Source organism: Olea europaea, chromosome 21 (assembly GCF_002742605.1).
Source record: "Olea europaea var. sylvestris chromosome 21, O_europaea_v1, whole genome shotgun sequence".
NCBI lineage: Eukaryota > Viridiplantae > Streptophyta > Magnoliopsida > Lamiales > Oleaceae > Olea > Olea europaea.
This window is the reverse complement of record NC_036257.1, coordinates 16,513,669-16,524,896: the sequence shown is the minus strand read 5'-3', so window position 1 is coordinate 16,524,896 and position 11,228 is coordinate 16,513,669. Positions and strand designations below refer to the sequence as shown.

Genomic DNA, 11,228 nt, shown 5'->3' with positions numbered 1-11,228 from the left:
AAATTTGTTGGTACAAAAAAAAAAAAATTGCAATGAAAATATAGTTACATTTACAAAAATAAGCTAGAAATGAAAAAGACGTTCATACCCTTCCAATTATAAAGAAAATTTCACACAATAATACAGTTCAAATTTCAAACAAATCAAGAGGGTGTTTGGTAGGAATTTTTATGTGAAAATGCATTTTTGAATAGTAAATTGATGAGAAATGTGTGGTTGAAAAATAAGAAAAAGTTTTGATTTACGTGTAATATTATTTTAATAAAGAATGTGTGGTTGAAAAGAAGAGACAGAAAAATGCATTTTGATAAAAATGGGTGCCAAACAGAGCCCAATTGTTTTTTCATTCTTCATTGAATTTTCTCCTCCAACACTAAAATCTATTTTATCCACTACCACCACCACTCTCACTCTCACTCTCACTCTCACTCATCCCTTACCTTCTCTTCCACATTGCTACCGCCATCAAAGGAAGAGGAATTAGACTTATCAGAGCGAGTACACATTTTTGTCCTCTGAAAAAATAGACCGAGTTCTCCATGGCTTATTATGTCATTAACTATTCCAGACTTCATATTTGGAAAGTAATAAACCTAAAAATTTTCAAGAAACAAATGATCATATTATGCAAGTATACATGCACATAAAATGTTTGATGTTATGCTTAAGCGAATTTATTTTTATCACACTTTGTAGAGTATAACAAGACAATATACTTCGATATAAACATACGAGTTTTTTGACAGCACAGATCACCTCTTTGATTTGTCAAAATAAGTACTTCTATGTTGTATTAGACTGATTATGAGACATGAAGTCATGTCCCACAATTCAAGATTGGGTATTATAGTGGGTCAACTTATGGTACTTTTGGATATAAATTGTCCAGAGATCTTTCAATCGCACAATTTTAAAAATGTTGGGATCTTCATTGCTATAATTTAAAGGTTTAAGCGTTTTCAAAAGGTTAGGGACCTCCACTGCAATTATTCCCTCGGAAGATAATTAAAGGGTAGAGTCCACTAAAAACTCAATTCAAATAGAAGCCCTTGAATTCAATCTAATACAAACCCTAGAGAGAGGGAATGGAGAAAGAAGGGGAACAATTGAATGCATCGAAGAAGAGGGTGGTGGTGGAGTCATTGGGATGGATAACGGAATCCTCAATCATGCCCAGAAAGCATCGGGCTATCGAGGGCGTCGGGCCCTCCTCAATCCTCGAGCTCAAGGCGCAACTCTACAAGTCACAAGAAGAATCCAAGCGCCAATCGAAAGAACCCATTCATTCTGCAGATAATCTGTACGGTCACCATCTTGAGGTCCACCGCGCCAGGAAGAAAATCTCCGCTCATGATCCCTTCTCGCAAAAGAACTCCGGTGTAGATGCCCGTGCATCCAAGTACGTAAAATTATCTTTTTATCCATGTTAATTTGGATATCGCTGCAATGAGTAATTTATTATTTGATTGGAATTTACAACTGTGTGTATGGAGGGATAACTATTTGCTATATGGAGTTTTGTAAGATTGCATGTTAAGGTTCTGGGGTTTGACTTGCAAAGTAAATAGAATTGCAGCAAATAGACTGAAGCTACTTTTATTACTCATATGCTTCAACCCTGGAAGGCGTATATTTATTGCCCAACTAGCTATGCAATTTTAGTCACTTTGTGGATGTTAAAAGCAGTTTTTGAAATAGATTTTGATTGTGTAAATTACTTGAAAGCTACTTATGCTACACTTACAGTAATGGAAGCAATGAGAGGTCATGGATTTACAAGTTTGGTGGATTTGAAATCTTAAGTCCTAACAAATCCCCGAAATCCCAGCCACCATCCTTGCTGGGAATAAAAACCTCATATGGCACGTCATTACCTGAAGATTACCAAAAATCTGGACAATTGAGGCTTCGATGTTTACCATTGAAAGCAAACATTCTTCGGTTAAATGTAGTGTTTTACTTGCATGTCCAGGAAAAGGAGGTGGAGGAAGAGTCTGCACATAATTAACTCTCTGTTGGTTTAATTGATATTCTGGTGCCGAAATTAGATGAATAATAGCTATTTGGTCTATTTCAGAGACAAGCTTGAGCTAAAAGCTGTCAATGACGGGTCAGCAAGTTATGCAGCTTTAGAGAGAAAAGCAGAGTTATACAATAAGCTGGTGAGGGGTGAGCTTTCTGACGAGGAAGACAGTGAGAAGTACTGTGTTGATTTTTTCCGGAAGGGTATTGAACATGATGAGCCCCAATTGCCTCAAGGGCATGATACTGATACACATGAAATTCGAAATGAAGCTGGTGACTATGATGATTCTCTGCCCAATACAAAAGCCACGGGGCTTGGCAGGACAGATGCTACAGTAGACAGGAGTGAACATAAGCGTTTTGTGATGTAAGTTCTCTCCCCTACGTATTTTATGTGCTGTCTATTGCATGGATTTACTGAGTTAGTTTTCCTTTTTCTGTGTTGCATTCCCTTCCTTCTTATATTGAGGTTAAGCAAACTAATAATAGGTCATCTCCTGGAAAATTCAGATCATTTGATCATGAATACTTAATATCCAGGACAATTCCTCACCTCTAGGTAGTAGTATGTAATTTCCATTATTAGGAGATGTTTTCCCCCAAGGATAACCAGTGCATATTATGCCTCACTGGACAATGGCTCTAATCTCCTCCTTGCACTTATTTTTTAGGAGTTTCCTTATAGGATTGATTATTGGAGATGACTCAGGAGAGAGTGGAGTGAGGAAACAGAAAGTGCGTGCAAATGCCTTCTTTTGGCATATGTGTTGAAATTTGAAATTTATTTATGAAACAAAATTTATCCAATCATTCCTTCTCAGGGAAGTTCATGAAGAAGTAAATCTAGCAAGGGAAAACATGTCTCAACTCAAGATGCGCAGACAAGAACAGATTGCTGCTCGTCGAGAGAAATTAAAGCAGACCTACCTCCGCAAGCAGCTCGAGAAATTGAAAGCATCCAAAACAGACCAAACCTAATGCAATGTGAATGTCTTTGTCCTTCTTTGGAAATTTTATTATAAGAATCTCATTAGTTTTATCAGCACATGCCTCTGAAATTTTTTTCCCTCCATATATCCCAACTGCAGTTTGGTCATGTAAGTTTTGGTCTATATAAATTCCCTTCTGTAGTACTCGAATTACTATCATCAATGGAAGTGTCATATGGTAATTTCCCGCAGAAAGTTGGGCGTTAATCACACAATTGAGCCTCCTTTGAAAGACTGTTTTGCCATGCTTGGTACGAAGGACGGGAGAGTAACAGAGAAGAAAAAGAAGTTTAAACCTTCTAACCTTAACTAGCACTGTGTACCAAACACCCACAATGTCAATAAACAGTGCATATGCACAGGAATTGTAGGTGAGATAATCTGTGGACTTGAAATGTATTGCATGTACATCTGGAAATGGGGAATAAACTGATTATTGGTCAAGAATGGTACTGTATTTATCCCCCCGCCCTCTTCTCAAGTTTTAGAAATTATGCTATGGTTTTCGAATTGTGCTGTTGTTTAGCAAGTTTTCAAGGCAACTTACTGTCTCAGTACAATATAATTGCAAGTTATAACCGTGAATTTGAGTAATGTTGACCAGGACTGGTCTTGTTTAGCACCAATTTAGGTGGTGGTTCAATGAAATTAAGACACATTTAGCCCATCTTAAAAATTAAAATTAGATTCTAATCTAAATTAAAGAGAGCAATTATTTTAACTACACATTTTATATGATTTCCATTTAATTTGTGGAGAAGATTTAATTTTGTATGATTTTTGGTTTTAGAAATGTCATTGAGAAAAAAATTCCAAAAAACATAACCAAGACAATGGCTTTGACAAATTTATTTAAATTTTAATATAAATGCATTAAAAATAAGTTCATTTCAAGATTTGATTTGTTACCTCTCGAAGTTTCTATGGTCATATAAAATATTCTTTAACTTGAGCCCAAGGCCTACCCTGACGATAAAGAAGAAAGATCAGGCTCAAGGTCCATCTTGAAAGCAAGCAATGAGAGAGACATGACTCATACTTGGATTATCCAATCCTCTAAGATATCATTCACTTTCCAAAGCTAGAAGTGCTAGAAAGGAGTCAAGAGTGAAGTCAGTCAAGAATGACCTAAGTTCTTTTCAAGATTTGATTTGTTACCAAGTCGTCGTTTAGTTTAACTAAAGCTGATAAAAATGGAGGTCAAATAAGCGCTAATACAAAAGTTACTCATAACTTAACTGTACCTGCTTATTTTTAACCCTAGACAGTAGACATGAAAAAAATTTCTTGGAGGTAAATAAACTAAAAATAAGGCTATTTTTGGATAGTTATAAGGTAATTTATAACTTTTCTAGAGAAAATGAAAATTATTTTGAATCTCATATTCATAATTCCAATATCCTAATTATTATTCATTTAGACAAACTACTCATTCTCCTTAAACTACTCATAAATTTACCAAAACACAAACTCCTTTTAAACATCATCACGCTCATTTGTAATACAGTCAGAACTACAACTGGCAACCATGCACCGAAACAAAAGCAACGTGTCCATAATCTACTTCTTACCACCCCAACCAGGTCCACCACCTTCTTCCTCCTCCTCCACCTCCACCTCCACCTCCACCTCCGCCACCTCCTCCTCCTCCCCTCTCTTTTTTACCTCCACATCCGCTACATCCTCGTCCTCCTCCCCTTTCTCTTTCAAACTGAAAGACAACGACTCCCGCCGTATCAAGAACCTTCCTGTAGGTGGAACCCACAAGTTGAGCCACCCCTGGGGCCTCCCGGAGTCCCTCCAAACCTGCACCGTCAAGCACTGAATCGGATTATCTAGAGGCTCCGCCTCATCACCACCCTTCAACACGTCGCATAGCAAGATTCTAGCGCTCCCCACAGGCTTCTCCCATTTGATATGAGAGTGAGCATATATATCCACGTTCAAAGCCGCCATGACGTCATTTTCAGGCAGCCCCTCGTGGAACTTCACCTTAACCACCTCGTTCCACGTCGGATTGGTTTCGCCGTGCTCATCAATATGGGTCCTCGCCACGTGAACATCCCTCTCCACGTAAACCTCGGCGTACGTTTTCATCTTCGTTAGGTGCTTCACGTTCTTTAAGTCTTGGGCGGAATATATTAGAACTTCTATCTCTCTCAGCCGAGCGGACAGCGGCTTTCTTGGCCGGAAATTGGGTTTACTCATCCTGAGCCACAGTGGACGACGGTGAATGTCTCCTAGAAATAGGTTAATTTTATGGTGAAGTGTAAATTTAGAGCAACGAACAGCTAGATGATAAATTATAAATGCATTTTCAATTTCAGCATTTATTTATTTCCTCTCTTCTAAAATATTCAGGAATTTATTAATTTCTTCCACAATTAATTTAAAACGGCCCTTTAAATTGAAGGAACGTTGTATTACGTTTATTGTTTGGTCACAAAGAAGTTTTGTTCAGAAATAAAGAAACATATTTGTATTTTTAAGCTTAGCTTCTTGTTCCATAATAAATAAATTAGTCCAATTTATTACGAGTTTAGCATATTAGATGGATGAAATTGACACACTTCTTTATTAATCAACTTATGAGAATAAAATTTTATGAGAATTTAGGCGAACTAACATAGGTTTATTGCCGGAAATTTGGATAAAATAAGGATGTAGCAATGCTTGAATTCATATATTAGTGTGACAAAGAGATTATTTAGTTCACCTCTCTCGTTGGAGCTTTACCTTCTTATACATAACTTGCCACCCTGGTCTCGAAAGGAGAGATTTGATTGGCTGGAGGGTACGTTTTCAATGGCATATCATTGTACTTAAGTTTTAGTCCTTCACTTTAGGTCATCATGATATTTTCTATTGGTGGTTGTGGGAGGTGTTGCTGCTTGGGAAAACCCCTTTTAGTCATGACTTTATAATGTTTATACATGACGTCTTCCATAGGCTGACCTGTATGGATAGGGTCTTGGATCGACCTTCCCCGCGGACCAATTTTTGAAGATAGTTCATCCAGATTTTGGGCTAATTGTTGAATATTTGTTCAAAATCAATGGAATGATAATGGACTAATTGTTGGACTTAATTGTGGAATTGGTAGAATAAAAAGAAATTGAAAAATGAAAAATTTAATTTTTCCCTATGCGTACGCACATGCTTATTTTTATGCGTACGCGAGATGTGCTTTGGCAAAATTAGAATTGATTTTGCTTCTACTATGCGTACGCACGGTTTACGCATAGTGTTAAAAAATAGCCGTTAGCTGATTTTTCAATTTGAAACTTGGGAGTCGTTTTGGATTAAAAGTTGTCACTTTTCATCTTGTTTTGGCACCATTTCGTGATGTATTGATTAAGGCCTATAAATAGGTCATGAATGATCAATACAAACATTATTACAAACAAGAAATACATACATTGTTCCACAATTAATCAAATCCATGCTATAATTCATATTCATTTCTTCTTTATTGTGTTCATCAAGTTTTAGCGAAAAATTTCTCGTACTTTATTATTTTCTGCATCAAGGCTTGTTAAAATCCTTCAAACCATTTGCCATAACACCCTTAAGTATCTGGAGATGGGGGCAAATATAGTTTGAAAACAACGATCCTGTGTTCAAGCCTCAAATTCGTTCTTGACGTATTTCGTGATTTCTATTCATTTTCTTTCTATAATTTTGTTGTTGTTTCTTCTCCTACCCCTTATTTTCCAACAATCTCAAACTATAATTTTCGATGGAGAATGATACAACTATGGCAACCGTCAAACTCATGAATTAAGATCTGGTTAAATTGGATCGTTTTGACAGGACTAACTTTACCCGGTGGCAAGACAAGTTGAAATTCCTCCTAACGACGTTGAAGATTTTTTTATATTCTTGATCCAAATTTGGTGCCTTTGCCAGAACCAACAAATTGAGAATCCGAATCAATCAAAACTGAGAGACAAAAATGCTAAGAAGATGAATTGATTTGCCGTGGCCACATCTTGAATGAATTGTCGGATCGTTTGTATGATCTATACAACAATACAACTTCGGCGAAAGAAATTTGGGAAGCATCGAAAAGTAAGTACAAGGCGGAAGAAGAAGGTACAAAGAAATTTTTGATTTCTAAGTATTTTGATTTTAAATTCTTAGAAAATATCCCTCTTCTTTTCCAAGTGCATGAATTGCAAGTGATTGTCAACAAATTAAAGGCGGTAAAAATTGATATACCTGAGACCTTTCAAGTGGAGGCTATAATTGAAAAACTTTTCAGAACTTGGAAAGGATACCGGAAGAAGATCATGCATAGTTCCGAAAATTATTCTTTGGAACAATTGCAAAAGCATCTTCGAATCGAAGATGAGTAGAGAATACGTGATAAAATTGAAAATTCTCATGAGGGCTCTTCTAAAGCAAATGCTGTAGAAAAAATAGAACTGTCGGCAAAATCCAACAAAATGAAGCCTTCTAGGAATTTAACAAGTCCAAGAAAAAGACAAAAAGAGGTTGCTTTGTGTGTGAAAAATCTGGTTAGTATGCCAAGGATTGTAGGCACCGAAAACAAAACAATTTCGAGGCCAAAGTGAATTTCATCCAAGATGACAAAATTGTGGCCACCATAAGTGAAGTAAACGCAATCAAAGAAAATGTTCCTGGGTGGTGGTATGATACTTGTGCTACGATACATGTATCATATGATAAATATTTGTTCAAAACTTATCAAGAAGTGGATGGAGAACAAAAGATTCAAATGGGTAACAAGATGGTGTCTAAGGTGTTTGGAAAATGAAGTGTAGACATTATCTTCACTTCTGGGAAAACTGTTACTCTAACTAATGTACTACATGTTCCGGATATGAATCGGAACCTAGTTAGTGGCAATCTCTTGAGAAAATCAGGCTTCAAATGTGTTTATGAGTCCGGAAAACTTGTACTATCCCTTAATGAGAAATTTGTTGGAAAAGGCTATTTGTGTGAAGGAATTGTCAAATTATGTACCATTGACAATGAAATGAATACAAGTAATTTTGCTTATGTTGTGAATTTATTATGGCATGTTAGATTAGGTCATGTTGGTAGAAATACAATGAAACGCATGAAAAAATATGACTTGATCTCATATGATGAAAATGATGAACATAAATGCAAAATATGTGTAGAATCTAAAATGATTAAAAAACTATATCAAAGTGTTAAGAGAACCTCTAATATTTTAGAATTAATTCATACTGATATATGTGAACTTAATGGTATGTTAACTAGAGGTGGAAATAAATATTTCATAACTTTTATAGATTACTTTTCTAGATATACTTACGTTTATTTGATAAAATATAAAAGTGAAGCCTTTGACATGTTTAAGACATACAAGAATGATGTTGAAAATTATCTAGGAAAGAAAATTAAAATTTTAAGGAGTGATAGAGGTGGTGAATACTTCTCCAATGATTTTAATTTATTTTGTGAACAACATGAAATTATTCATCAATGTTCTGCACCTAGGACACCCGAACAAAACGGCTTGGCTGAAAGAAAGAATAGAACATTTGTAGAAATGATAAATACCATGTTTATTCATGCTAAGTTACCATTTAACTTGTGGGGTGAAGCTTTATTAAGTGCATGTAGAATACTTAATAGGATTCCTTCAAAATATATTAAGATTTTTCCTTATAAATTGTGGAAAAGAAGAAAATCGAACATTGGATACTTCAAAGTGTGGGGGTGTCTTGCCTACTACAAGAACACGAATCCTAATAGGACCAAATTGGGGCTAAGAGGCATTAAATGTGCCTTTGTTGGATATGCAACAATAGCAAATCTTATGGATTACTAAATTTGGAGTCCAATGTGATTATCGAATCTAACGATGTGGAGTTCTTTGAAAATTCGTTATCTTCGGAAAATGAATTGAGGGAAAATCTTGAAAATATCCCTAACTCAAGTGAAACACATGATGAAATGTCTTCTAAAGATGTTGATGAGTCTAGTGAACCACGAAGAAGCAAGAGAACTAGAGTTGAGACGTCTTTAAGACCAGATGAAATTGATTCTCAACTTATCTCCTTTTACTTAGTAGAGGGAAATGAGTTGAATGTTGTGAGAACAATTCCTTTTGTTCTACAAGTTGAAACTGACCCTAAGACTTATAAAGAAGCTATGGCTTCTCGTGATAGCACCTTTTGGAAAGATACAATTAAAGACGAAATGGATTCGATAATGTCCAATAATACTTGGAAACTTGTTAATTTACCACCGGATCCAAGCCTACTGGATGCAAATGGGTATTTAGGAGAAAATACAATGTTGATGGATCCTTAAATACCTTCAAGGCTAGATTAGTAGCTAAAGGATATCGACAAAAGGAAGGAATCGACTATTTTAATACTTATGCACCGGTAGCTAGAATAACATCGATTAGGATATTATTCACTTTGACTTCAATATATAACTTGCATGTTCATCAAATGGATGTCAAGACGGCATTCCTAAACGGAGATCTCAATGAGGAGGTCTATATGGAAAAACCCGAAGGGTTTGCCCTACCTGAAAATGAACATAAAGTGTGCAAGTTGGTGAAATCTTTATATGCGAAATGGCATGAGAAGTTTGACTTAGCAAGAAAATCATTCGAGTTTAAATATAATAGCGTTGATAAATGTTTATATTCTAAAGTTTGTGATGACTATGTGACATTTATATGATTGTATGTTGACGACATGCTAATTATGAGTAATCACATGGACGGAATAGAAGAAACAAAGAGGCTTTTTTCTTCCACATTCAAGATGAAGGATCCTGGACAAGTGGATACCATTTTAGGTATCAAAGTCACAAAGACTAGTGGGGGTTACTATCGAAGTCAATCACATTATATTGAAAATATGATAAATAAGTTCAAACATTTGAACATAAAAGAATGTAGTACCCTGATTGATCCAAGTTCAAAACTAATAAAGAATGATGGAAGGGCGATTGCTCAATTGGAATATGCAAGTGCTACAGGGAGTTTTATGTATGTTGTTCAATGCACAAGACCGGATATAGCTTATGCAATAAGTAAACTTAGTAGGTTTACTAGCAATCCGAGTAATGATCATTGGAAGGCTATTGTGAGAGTTCTTGGATACTTAAAGAAAACCAAGAACTTAGGCCTACAATATACTAAATTCCCGCCGATATTGAAAGTATTTACCGATGCTAGTTGAATATCTAGCACTGGTGAAAGTAAATCCACTTCTTGGAGGAGGGTTGTTTCTTGGAAATCAAAGAAACAAACATGTATAACACACTCAACCATGGAATCTGAATTTTTAGCTTTATTGGATACCGGAAAAGAGGTCGAGTGGCTTAAGGATCTCTTATATAAGATACCTTTGGGATCGAAGAATATCTCTTCAATACCAATCATGTGTAATAGTCAAGCTACGTTAGCAAAGGCATATAACGAGGTATACAATGGAAAGTCTAGACATATGAGTTTGAGACATGACTACATAAGGAAATTAATCAAAGATGGAATAATTTCCCTAAATTATGTAAGGTCAATTGAGAATTTAGCGGATCCTTTAACTAAAGCACTAAATAGAGATTTAGTGGCGTCTACTTCGACTAGGATGGGGTTGAAACTTCTTAACTAAAAAAAGGTCCACCAATGATGGCAACCCTATCTGTCATTACTTAAAAGGTAATCCACGGGTTCAAAGGGTAACAACAAGTCATTCGATATGTGGATAGTTGCAGCATTATTTAAATCCGCAATGACCCTATTCTAATTAAATAATGTTGGTTGTTATTGAAGTGAGGGTTGAGCTTAAAACTCTTAATGAAGTTCAGTCCTAAAACATAAGTACCTCTAAAAGTAACAAAGGTACCGAAAGAACTTTACCTAGACTAACTTCGAGGTGGTGCCACCTCAATAGAGAGTTGAAGTTTCTCTCTTAAAAGTTTGTCGAATAGAATGAGTGCAAGACCATAAAAGCGCTAAGCGAGTTGAGAAATTTGAAAACACGTGATACTTATGAGTGTGTTTTTACTGGTATTGTCACAATGAATAATTGGTTCAAAACTTCTATACTACCTCTAATTCCGACTTTACTTTATTTGAATTATACTATGGTTAGATTCAAATCGAAAGATATATAATCCTTATGCATAAGTGTCTTCTTTTTGAATATGTGATCTTATTGATTTTGAACTAGTGGAGGATTGTTGAATATTTGT

At 35.7% G+C, this 11,228-nt stretch overlaps 1 protein-coding gene across 3 annotated transcripts; it reads left to right on the top strand.

Moving 5' to 3' along the window:
- The first annotated feature begins 1,028 nt into the window (after nt 1–1,028).
- Nucleotides 1,029–3,525, top strand: LOC111370930 (uncharacterized protein At4g18257-like). Of its 3 annotated transcripts, none has more exons than XM_022992836.1 (4): nt 1,029–1,399; nt 2,078–2,392; nt 2,847–3,009; nt 3,207–3,525. In XM_022992836.1, the coding sequence occupies exons 1-3, from the start codon at nt 1,086–1,088 to the stop codon at nt 3,001–3,003; spliced, it is 786 nt and encodes a 261-aa protein (XP_022848604.1). In that variant the 5' UTR covers nt 1,029–1,085; the 3' UTR covers nt 3,004–3,009; nt 3,207–3,525. The 3 variants fall into 3 exon arrangements, with proteins under 3 accessions (XP_022848604.1, XP_022848603.1, XP_022848602.1); XM_022992835.1 differs by having other exon boundaries at nt 3,114–3,525; XM_022992834.1 differs by having other exon boundaries at nt 2,847–3,525.
- Nucleotides 3,526–11,228: the final 7,703 nt, after the last annotated feature.

Excerpts from the sequence above, each read along its gene's own strand:
- LOC111370930 (XM_022992836.1), top strand. The coding sequence starts at position 1,086 with ATGGAGAAAGAAGGGGAACAATTGAATGCATCGAAGAAGAGGGTGGTG. Across the intron at positions 1,400-2,077 it reads GTAGATGCCCGTGCATCCAA|AGACAAGCTTGAGCTAAAAG; the intron begins GTACGTAAAATT and ends GGTCTATTTCAG. Across the intron at positions 2,393-2,846 it reads GAACATAAGCGTTTTGTGAT|GGAAGTTCATGAAGAAGTAA; the intron begins GTAAGTTCTCTC and ends ATTCCTTCTCAG.